The 11,798-nt window shown below is 39.8% G+C and overlaps 1 protein-coding gene across 1 annotated transcript in view; it reads left to right on the plus strand.

Moving 5' to 3' along the window:
- Positions 1-6,106, plus strand: part of ALG13 (ALG13 UDP-N-acetylglucosaminyltransferase subunit) — a 107,267-nt gene extending 101,161 nt beyond the window's left edge. Inside the window, 1 exon segment of the mRNA XM_037142524.2 lies at positions 5,066-6,106. Coding sequence (XP_036998419.2) covers positions 5,066-5,331 — 266 coding nt within the window. The 3' untranslated portion in view covers positions 5,332-6,106.
- Positions 6,107-11,798: the final 5,692 nt, after the last annotated feature.

The raw sequence follows: 11,798 nt of genomic DNA on the forward strand, positions 1-11,798 counted from the left end.
CTCCTGATATAGCTGTCCTTTTAGTTTGCTTTCGTTTTAGGTGTGGTTGTTAATAACTGTGAGTTTGTTGTCCTTTCACTGTTCATGTTTCTTTAACTTCTTTTTCTTAGATAAGTCCCTTTAACATTTCCTATAATAAGGGCTTGGTGATGATGAACTCCTTGAATTTGATCCTATCTGAGAAGCACTTTATCTGCCCTTCCATTCTAAATGAAAGTTTTGCTGGATAGAGCAATCTTGGTTGTAGGGCTTTGGATTTCATGACTTGGAATACCTCTTTCCAGCCCCTTCTTGCCTGGAAGGTCTCTTTTGAGAAATCTGCTGACAGTCTGATGGGGACTCCTTTGTAGGTGACTGTCCCCTTAGCTCTTGCTGCTTCAAGGATTCTCTCCTTCATTTGAATCTTGGCTAATGTAATTATGATGTGCCTTGGTGTGTTCCTTCTTGGGTCCAACTTCTTTGGTACTCTCTGAGCTTCCTGGATTTCCTGGAAGTCTATTTCCTTTGCCAGATTGGGGAAATTCTCCTTTATTATTTGTTCAAATAAGGTTTCCACTGGTGGCTGTGCCTTTCCCCTTTCTGGTACCCCTATAATTCGGATGTTGGAGCGTTTAAAGATGTCCTGCAGGTTCCTAAGACTCTCCTCATTTCTTTGAATTCTTGCTTCTGGACTCTTTTCTGTTTGGCCATTATTTGCTTTCTTCTGGTCCACTCTATTGATTTGAGTCCCAGTTTCCTTTTCATTGCTCTTGGTTTCCTGTGCAATTCCATTCATTTCAATTAGTTTCGCCTTCATATATTTGTCTAATTTGTGGCTATAATCAACCAGTTCTGTGAGGATCCTGATGACCAGTGTTTTAAACTGTGCGTCTGAGAGTTTTGCTATTTCTTCATCACTTAGATCTATGGGCTCTGGGGCTTTGAGATCTTCTTGCGACATTTTTGGTCTTTTCGCGCCCTTTAAGTGTGAGAAGTGGCGCCTTGGACTCCCAGGTCGCTGGGTTGTGAAGCTGTATGTGGGGGCGTGGTCAGAGCGGGGAAATGGCGACCCCCCTCTGCTGTTTCTCACAGCTGGGTGAGGATTAGCGTCTTAGGTGGTTCAACTGGGCCGGGCCACTCAGAGTCGCTGGGTTATGAGGCTATATGTGGAGTTGGGGTCAGAGCAGGGAAATGGTGGTGCCCTCCACTGCCGCTTGCCGCGGGGACCCGCTGGGCCCTGGTCCAACCGCCCACTCCCTCGCCTGTCTGCCCACGCACAAATGCGCAACCACAGTCAACACACAGCACCCCTCCCCCGCTGTCTCCCCCACGGTCGCTTGTCTGGTGGTTTGCTCGGTCGCTCACTAGGTCCAACCCTGCGCCTGGATTCTGCGTGTCTGGATTCCGCGCCTGAGTCCAGCTGACCGAGACCTCCTGTGCAATCCCACTTCACCAGCCGCTGGTTTCGTCCCTTACTGGTCAGGCTGAAGAATTTGTTGTTAACGGACTTCCGAAAAGTTCACTTTTCCGTGTTCTGGCTGTGTTTTCTGTTGCTAATATTTAGTTGTCTCTAAACTTGGTTGTGTGAGAAGGCACAGCACATCCACCTATGCCTCCATCTTGGCGGAAGTCTCTGATTTTATTTATTTGGGTCCTTTCTCTTTTTTTCTTGATGAGTCTGGTTAAAAGTTTATCTACCTTGAAATAAAATTTAAAAATTAAAAAAAAAAGTTTATCTACCTTGTTTATCTTTTCAAAGAGCCAACTTGTATATTCATTGACCTTTTTTAATCACTTTTTATAACCTATTTTGTTTATTTCTGCTCTGAGCTTTATTATTTCCTTCCTCTTACTCACTGGGCTTCGTTGTTATTTTTCAAGTGCCTTCAAGTGTGAGGTTATTTTATTTATTGAGCTTTTTCTTGTTTGTTTTTTTTTAGTAGACTTGTAATGCTTTAAATTTCCATCTTAGTACTGCTTTCGTACTGTCCCATAGATTTTGGATTGTGGTGTCCTTATTTTCATTTGTTTCAAGGTATCTTTTTATTTCTTCCTTGATACTGTTGTTGTGCAATTCATTGTTTAATACCATGTTATTTAGCTCCATGTCTCTCTGTATTTTTTTCAGTGTTTTTCTTGTGATTGATTTTTAGTTTTGTAGCGTTATAGTCAGAAAAGATGCTTGATACCATTTCAATCTTCTTGAAATTTTTTAAGACTCGTATTGTGTCTTACTATGTGGTCTATCCTAGAAAATGTTCCATGTGCATCTGAAAATTATGTATATTGTGCTGCTGTGGGGTGAATCACCCTGAAGATATCAATTATAATCCATTTTATCTAGTATGTCATTCAAGGCAGCTGCCTCCTTGTTGATTTTTCTGCCAGAAGTCAGTGAGGTGTTAAAATCCCTAATTATGACTATATTTCTATCTTTCCCTTTATGTCCACCAAGATTTGTTTTACATATCTGGGTGCTCCTATTTTAGTTACAGAAATGTTTACTAGGGTTATATCCTCTTGTTGGATTGTTCCCTTTATCATTATATAGTGTCCTTTGTCTCTTACTGTATCTTTGGTTTTAAAGTCTATTTGTTGGATATAAGTATTGCCAGCAGTTTTTTTTCCTTTCCATTTGCATGTAACATCTTTTCCATCCCTTTACTTTTAGTCTGTGTATATCTTTCAATCTGAGGTAGGTTTCTTAGAGGCAGTGTGTATATGGATCTTTTTTTTTTTTTTTTTAAAGATTTTATTTATTTATCTTTAGAGGGGAAAGGAAGGAGAGAGGAAGAGAACTGGCCTGCAACCCAGGCATGTGCCCTGACTGGGAATCGAACCGTGGTTGCTTGGTTCCCAGGCCCGCGCTCAATCCACTGAGCTATACCAGCCAGGGCTTGGATCTTTTTTTTTAAATTTATTCAGCTACCCTATGTCTTTTGATTGGAGAATTTAAGCTATTTACATTGAAGGTAATTATTAATAGAAATGTATTTGGTGCCATTTTATTGTTAGGCTGTTTTCCTCTTGTTGTTCCTTTCTCTTTTCTTCTTCTAGCAAGTCCTTTAATATTTGTTGCAGTACTCATTTGATGTTAATGAATTCCTTTAGCTTTTTCTTGTCTTGGAATTTCCCTCATTTTTAAATGGATAGCCTCTCTGGGTAATACTTTATTATTAATAATGCCTTGGTTATAAGTCCTTGCTTTTCATCACCTTGAATATTTCATACCACTCCCTTGTGGCCTGAAATGTTTCTGTTGAGAAATCAGATGCCACTCTAAATGTTGCCCCCTTGTAAGTAACTACCTGCTTTTCTCGTGTGGGTTTTAGGATTCTCTTCTTGTCTTTAAGCTTTATCATTTTAATTATGATATATATTGGTGTTGGCCTCTTTGGGTCCAACTTGTTTGGGACTCTCTGTGTTTCCTGGACTTGTGTGTCTTTTCCCTTTACCAGATTAAGGAAGTTTTCAGTCATTATTTCTTCAAATAGGTTCTTGATCCTTGTTCTGTTCTCCTTCTGGTATTCCCATGATGTGGATGCTGCTAGGCTTCATACTGTTTAAAAGGTTTCTTAAACTCTTCATTTTTTTTGTCTCTTTCTTTTTGCTACCCTGCTTGGGTGTTTTTTTCTACCTTGTCTTCAAAGTCCTTGATTCATTCATGTGCTTCTTCTACCCCACTGTTTATTCCTTCCAGTGAATTCTTTATTTCAGATATTATGTTCTTTAATTCTGATTGGTCCTTTTTATGGTTTCTGTGTCTTTTTTCGTACTGTTGAACTTCTTTATAATCATTACTTTAAACTCTATTTGATAAATTGTTTGACTCCATTTCGTTTAGCTTGTCTTCAGGACAATTATCTTGTTCTTTTATTTGGGGCCTGTTTCTCTGTCTTCCTGTTTTGGCTGCTTCTTTGTATTTGTTTTTATATACTTGGTAGATCTGCAAACTCTGGTGCAGACCTATGTCAGACACTGCCTGTGATTGGCCCTGGAAAACCTGTTTGGAGCTATCAGTGACCCACAGCTTGTGGCTCCCTCTGTTGGGCCTGGGTATGTGCAGAAAGAACCAGACTGTGCACGCAGGCCTGCTTTACCAACAACTGGGCCTGGTGGAGGGTCAGCTAAAGTCTCACAGTTCCCAGAGATCTGCCTGCCTTTGGTCTTAAATGTAATCATCAAGATAATAACCTACAGCTGTACTCAGGGGCCTGGTTGAACTTCACGGGGTGGCTCAGAATAATTCTGGTGGATGGGGCTACTGCTTCCTCTCCAGTTGATGCTACTTGGAGAGGAGTGCTCTGCCTGAGAAAGATGTCTTGTGAAGTACAGGGAATAACTCAGCACTGGGATCCTGGCAGCCATTCTTTTAGTTCTCTCCCCAGAGCCAACAATCCCAGACTCTTCTTAAGCGTGTCTAGTCCACTCTGCCCTCCCTCTGCCAGAGCCTAGGGTAAGTGGCTGCAAATGAAAGTTTGTGTTGGCCCTTTAAGAGACTCTCTTCATCTCCATCCATCTCTCTCTGAAGGCAGAAACCCTGCTGCTTTTCACAGCTGACTGTTATCTGGGTTCCTTTCCTGGCTCTGGTGTTATAGGCTGGGGAGCCCAGTTTGGGGTTTAGACCCCACTGTGCTTAGTGGGAACCACCCCTCCAGCTGCTGAAACATCCCTCCAGAACTTCAGTTGCCAGTTGTGGGATTCCAGCCAGGTCTCTCATGCCTCCTCTGCTCTCCCTACTAGTCTCATTGTGGTGAAATGGTTTCTTCCATATGTCCTTGGTTATAAGGCATCTGTCCAGCTAGTGATCAGTTGGTTATTCAGGATAATTTTTCTTTAATTTATTTGTAATTCCAGTTTTGTCCTGGGAGGAGGTTAATATATCTTCCATCTACTCTATTGCCATCTTGTCATATCAGTAGCCTGTTTTAATCACATTTTGTATCTAAAGTGCTCCTGGTACAATTGCTGTAATCTTTCCGACAGTTAGGGCTAAATTTCATATTTACCTATAATAACATCCATTTATATTGGTGTTTAATGAATCTTTGTATATAAAGTGTATTACATGTATTCTTTGTTTCAGGTACTTTTCCAAATGGTGATCCTGTGCCTGTCCCTCATGGAGCAGTGTATTTTCCAGTGATGTCAGATGCCTGTGGGCAACCACCTTTGCCTGGTTTTGATTCCTGCCTTCCCATTGTGCCAGATTATTCCTATGTTGCCCCCTGGAATCCCATTGGTGCAGCATATGGTGGTTCTCCTCAGATTCATGGTGCTGTGAATCCTGGGCCAGTTGGCTATATTACTTCACCTTCCTCAGCTTGTCATTATGTACCTCAGAATATGTAAGATTCTGCAGTGTGATTTGTTCTTGCACTGCTTTTTTTTCTTGCTATTTTGATTTTTTAAAAAAACATTTATGTTAGTATTTAAGTGATTTTTGTGTTTAGAGTGGTTACTATTATATCTGTCTTTAAGACTATTTTTTGATTTAAAATAGTACTTTACAATAAAGAAATATTATTTTGGGCTATGAATAAGGAAATCAAGATGAATGTACAACTAGCCCCATGCTGAGCATACTTTGTTGTATTCAGCTGTCGTCCTATCAGCCAGCCTGTCAATGTTACATTATTTATGGTACCAATTGATAAAAGGAATAAGTTATACAAATAGTTTCCTTGGTTTTGTTGTCAAACATCACATTAAACAACAAAATTCGATTAACTTCCACTTTTCTCTAGAAAATAAAACAAAAGTAAGAGTATTTGTTTCTAGATAACTAACAATATTAAATGATCTCTTCAGGTTTCTTAAGAATTGTCTAAAGTGACTTGCATTCTGTGATATCAGTTTCGAAGGCACATGGTGCTCAGCTTTAGATTTGTCCCATGTGCTTGCTATATTGCTTAATATTGGACTTATGTAACTGATTTACTGCACAGTATTGAATTGGTGTCCTTTGCACAGTTAGCAGTAAATAAACATTAGCATTTAAAATTGCTAAAATGAGTGAAATTTTTTTCATTTTGCTTTGTCATGGCAACAAAGAGTAGCAAACATTTTGATTGTTTTAATATGTTCTTACCCTGGTATTTTGGTTGCAAAAGCACATAATTGATAGAACTGGTGGGGCCAGTTGAAATGTTATTTAATCTCAAGACATTGCGATGCATACTACATATTGGTTCTTTTTTTCTTGAGAATGTTCCTTTTTAGGTTATATTTCTGTTTTTTTAAATTTGTTCATTCTCTTATGGAACTTTAGACTTGTGTTCTTACTGTTCTATACTTTCAATAATTGTCAAGTCTTTCACTTTTTGTTTTTAGACTTATCTTGTATCTCTCAGCCTGCCTTGTCTCTAATTTTCTGTGAGACATATTTCATCAGCCTTTCTGTCTTCTTCCTTTCATCTACCCAAAGAACACAAGATTTTCTGAACTCACCAGTTCTCCTGTGAGGGGTAATTCATCACTAATGCTTTGCTGTAGATCAACAGACAAACAGCTGTTTTGTTTTTTTAGAGAGAAGGTAAGAGAGAAAGAGAGGGAGAGAAAGATCAGTGTGTGTTTGCCTCTCTCACACCCCCCACTGGGGACCTGTCCTACAACCCTGGCATGTGCCCTTACTGGGAATTGAACTGGTGACCCTTTGGTTCACAGGCCCATGCTTAATACACTGAGCTACACCAGCCAGGCAAACAGCTATTTTTAAAGAGTTCTTTCATTGTTACAAAACCTATTACATTGCCTTTTGAAATGTTTATTGATGCTTGTGAATCACTTTGTCCTTTCCACTTGCAGCTATATCCCATGCCAAAAGAATGATTTAATACCTCAGAACTCAAGGTGCTTGAACAGTTGAAAGAACTGGAGTGGACTCCATTGCAAAGAACATACTTTATCTTCAGTGTACTGTTTCGAGATGATTGATATTAATGAGTTCCAAATCAGTTTGATATTAATGAGTTCCAAATTAGTGTGCTATTTAAGGCTTCTGCCTCATAGTAGACACAGAACTGGTTTTCTAAGTACTTGCTCTACAAGTTGGCATGTGACAACTTTGATAAAAATGAAAAGATAAAAACTGCTGATCTTTATAACAACCTTACTGTATGTGTTAATGTTTTCTCTGCTAACCTCCTCTGAGTTCTCAATTTGTGCAGCCTACAAATTGTTCTATGTTTTAAAAGTAAACATTTATTTTAGTCAAGCTTAAAATATGGAGCATCTTCAGCATTTTTCAAATATGCTAACATTTGTGAAATATACATAACTCACAGAAGTGATTGCCCTGTATCTTAACTGTCAATGGTTCACTGATTAGCTTCTAAGGGGTCTTTTAGAAGATTGGGATCTGTCTTGAGAATGTGAGTCTGGAAATCGTTTGGTTTCAAGACAAGCACATTTGCCTTAGACTTCTAGTTGATTTGTTTTTATTTTAAACTTGTAGGTTGCTGCCTTCACTTGAGTTCTATTACTAATGCAATTTAATGAGATGTTCATTATTAATTTAAACTAGAAATTAATGATCAACCTAATTGTTACTGTCACCAGTGTTAAAGTCAACAGTAATAATGGTCTATTTAAAACATACAAGTATAATCCACTTATTTATATATTATAATCAATCTTCTGTACGATATAATCAAGAAGTGTACCCTAACCCTGCTATTGTTTGTGGGGTTGGGCTGATGAAGGTAACCTGTTCTGGTGCAGAAGTTTACATTGTCTTTTGAAAGCATCTTCCACATAAAAAAAGGAAGTGGTTTTTCTGGTAATAAAAAAAAAGCCCTTAAGACTTTAAAATGTTTAATCAACCTGTAGTGTAAACATAATGATAGACTTCTTTTCACATATTACCTCTTCAGTTGCCCGTAATGTTACAAAAGACATCCTGCCTTCTGATATTATAGCCAAATTTCATCCACTTAGAATTGTGGGGGCAAGGAGATATAAAGGTACTTTGGTTTGTTCTGGACCCTTTATTTTCACCCCCTTCCTGAGATAAATATGGTCACATCAGAGGTAGAAAGCTGAATCATTTTTTCCATAGTGAGAACTATTAGAATTCATTTTTATGCTCTGTATATTTATTCTTATAGTTAATTGGGTTTTTCTTCCTTGATTAAGAACAGATGAAAATATTGAATCTGTTTTACTGTTGAAATTCAAGACCTGTGAATTTAAAATATCTTTTATTTCTTTGGGCCCTATAATCAAGGCATAACCTTTTAATTAGCTTTGGAAATAAAAGTACAAACAAACCATGATTTTTATGTGAACACCAGACATTCAGAACTTAATTCAGACATAAATCTTCATGATGAAATAATCCAATTGGGGGAGAGTGGTCCATGTACTTAATCTAGATAACTCTGGGACAGATTTAGTTGATTTTACATGAAACCTTTTGCAGCCCTTTATATTTCCATTTATAATAACTAAGAATTCAGGAGAACAGCAAAAGATAATCTCTTGTTTCTCCCCATCTTACCTAGAATACGTTTCATTCAATTCAGATCAGGTTGATTTAGAACACTTGTCTTCTCTCTAACCTCAATTATCAAAGGCAGTTTCAGGGATGTGTGAGAAGATGTAGCTTCAGGAAACATCAGGTGAACCTGAGTTGAGGTAACTGACCGCAGTTATAATAAAACTGCATTAGAGTAACAAATCTGGGTATTGCCTCAAAATAATCTGGGGGTTTATAAATGAAAGATTAGCTCCATGTTAATAACTTTAATTATAACTGCTGAGGCTTGGGTTCATTATGCTATTTCCTCTATTTTTGTGTTTGAAATTTTTTTATAATAAACAAACTCCCATTGTAACTGGCAATCTGAAGAGTCAGTGTTCATTTATGAATTGAGTTCAGGTTTTTAAACACATAGTCTTGTGCCCTGGCTGGTATGGTTCAGTGGATTGAGAGCCAGATTGGGAAACAAAGGGTCGCCAGTTCAATTCCCAGTCTGGGCACATGCCTTGGTCACAAGCCAGGTCCCCAAGTAGGAGGTGTGTTAGAGGCAACCACACATTGATGTTTCTGTCTCTCTTTCTCCTTCCTTTCCCCTTCATCTAAAAATAAATAAGTAAAATCTTTTTAAAAATAAAAATGTTATCTTGAATCGTGAAAAGAATTAAACATAAGATTTTGGAGAGCCTGTTGCATAAGGTCCATAGGTATCTTGTTAAGATATCTTGGGTTTTAGTCCTGGCTGTTGTGGCTTGAGTGCCAGTGGATTGAATGCTAGTCTGCAAACTGAAGGGTTGCCAGTTCGACTCCCAGTTGGGGCATATCCTGGGTTGCAGGCTGGGTCCCCAGTAGGGAGCATGCAAGAGGCAACCACACACTAATTTTTCTCTCCCTCTCTCCCTCCCTTCCCCTCTCTCTAAAAATAAATTTTAAAAATCTTTAAAAAAAGATATCTGGGAGTTTAGGAAGCCTATAATATAAGGAGCTGATTCTTAAAATTCTGTAATTCTCAAGAATATACAGTAAAAGTAAAATTAAATGTTATTAACCATGACATTTATTTGTAGTTGGAACTAATTGAGGTAAGTGAACCATTTCAGATTTTACTGCTTCACTGTTTCTCTAATAATCACCACCACTATTGAGCTCACTTTTCTTTATATGGCTGCCAGAGGGAAGGTTGGAAACAAAGAAATTACTGTCAAACAGTTATTTGCTTTTTGGGTTCTTTTTTTCCTGGTTGGTGGCTCTTGCCACTGGCTAAACATTTGTGTGTGGGGGGGTTGATGACTCAACAATACTGAGATTAAACTGAGTCCATTCTTATTAATTCAGCTAGTCAATGAATAAAGATGTTAAGATCTATTTTGGCCAAACGTTATTGATTAGTAGTAGTGATTTACTGGTGTTAAATGGGTGGTTAGTACCTTCACCTAATCATCCAGTAAATCTTTTATTACAAAACTTAAACTATATAATACAAGTTTTTAAAATCTTTTTGTGGAATTGTAGAAATTTTACCCTCGTACTGGGGTACTAAAGTTACAGACTTAAAAAAAAGAATGTTTTATTTTTTTGCTGTTATATTAGCCAGATCAAAATGACTATTTTTATCTTGGTAAATTTCAGTTGTGCAAGATGACCAAATTGTAGAGCTCTGCTGTACCAAGGTCACACCTGTAGACAACAGTAGTGTATTGTTGTAGACCACTCTGCCTGGTTCTAGGAATTGTAATTCGACCCCTTGTGGCTAAGGGCTAGGGACAACTTTTGGAGTGCGAGAGCCCCAGGAGACAAAGCTTGTTTCTGGTAGCAGATGCTGCCTCAGTTTCCTCTCCCTACCCCCCAAAGCTTGGTCAGAAGTCAATGATGGATAAGACTCCTCAGAGCCACCTAAGCCAGACTCGATCACTTAGGAGGCTTTCATGGAAGGACTGGGTGGGGGGCTGCAACAAAGAGCAATGGACTCTCGCCTGGGCTTTGAGATAGCCAAGTCCTCATGTTCTCTGGGAGAAGTACTTCCTGGCTCTAATCCCCCTAAGCCTGAATACCTGTTGGGGAGAGGTGCAGCTCCTTGCCTTGCTAGAGTGTGACCTGGGGAAAAATCTGGCATCACAAAGACTTCCTGATAAACCTGGGAAATCTTCTCTGCTAAGAGTGCTTTCATTAATATGTTAAAGGTTCGAGCAGGAAACCCTAAAACTCTGTTCCTGACAGACTGACTCATAGTAAGTCCTCAGATTTCTTTGAAATGTTATCTATTGTTTGATCCTTACTGCCCTGTATTCTTGTGTATTACAACCCAATAAAAGGCCCTGGGGGAGGGAGCTTGAGGCCTTTTTCTCCTCAGAGAAACTGGATGCTGCTGGCCTTTTTCCCCAGAGAAACTGGCCACTGCTCACTTCTCCCCAAGCAGATCACATCATGTTTCGGTCATATTCAATCTCATCCTTGGCACACAGGGGAACCTGTGAGGAAAATTGCCCCCACATATTATATACTTAAAAATGTGGGACTTCCGCCAAGATGGAGGCATAGGTGGATAAGCCGTGCCTTCTCACACAACCAAGTTTAGAGACAACTAAATATTAGCAACAGAAAACACAGCCAGAACACAGAACATTGAACTTTTCGGAAGTCTGTTAACAACAAATTCTTCAGCCTGACCAGTAAGGGGCGAAACCAGCAGCTGGTGGAGTGGGGTTGCACAGGAAAACTATGTCTGACGGACTCAGGTGCGCAGAATCCAGGCGCAGGGTTGGACCTAGTGAGAGACCACGTGAGCCACCAAGCGAGCAACCGCGGGGAAACAGCCAGGGAGCAGGGCTGCGGGTTGACTGTGGTCGCGCATTGGTGTGCAGATAGACAAGCGAGGGAGTGGGCGGTTGGACCGGGACACAGCCGGTCCCTGCGGCAAGCAGCAGGGAGGGCACCGCCATTTCCCTGCTCTGACCCCACCTCCACATACAGCCTCATAACCCAGCGACTCTGAGTGGCCCGGCCCAGGTGAACCACCTAAGCCTGTGCTCCTCACCCAGCAGCACGAAACAGCAGAGGGTGCCACCGTTTCCCTGCTCTGACCACGCCCCCACATACAGCTTCACAACCCAGTGACCTGGTAGTCCAAGGCTCCGCTCCTCACACATAAAGGGCACGAACAGACCAAAAAATGGCTCAAGAAGATCTCAAAGCCCCAGAGCCTATAAATCTAAGCAATGAAGAAATAGCAAAACTCTCAGATGCACAGTTTAAAACACTGGTCATCAGGATCCTCACAGAACTGGTTGATTATAGCCACAAATTAGACAAATATATGAAGGCAAAACTAATTGAAATGAAT

This window comes from Artibeus jamaicensis, unplaced genomic scaffold (genome assembly GCF_021234435.1).
Source record: "Artibeus jamaicensis isolate MK-2021 breed Jamaican fruit bat unplaced genomic scaffold, CSHL_Jam_final scaffold_461, whole genome shotgun sequence".
In the NCBI taxonomy this organism is placed as follows: Eukaryota; Metazoa; Chordata; class Mammalia; order Chiroptera; family Phyllostomidae; genus Artibeus; species Artibeus jamaicensis.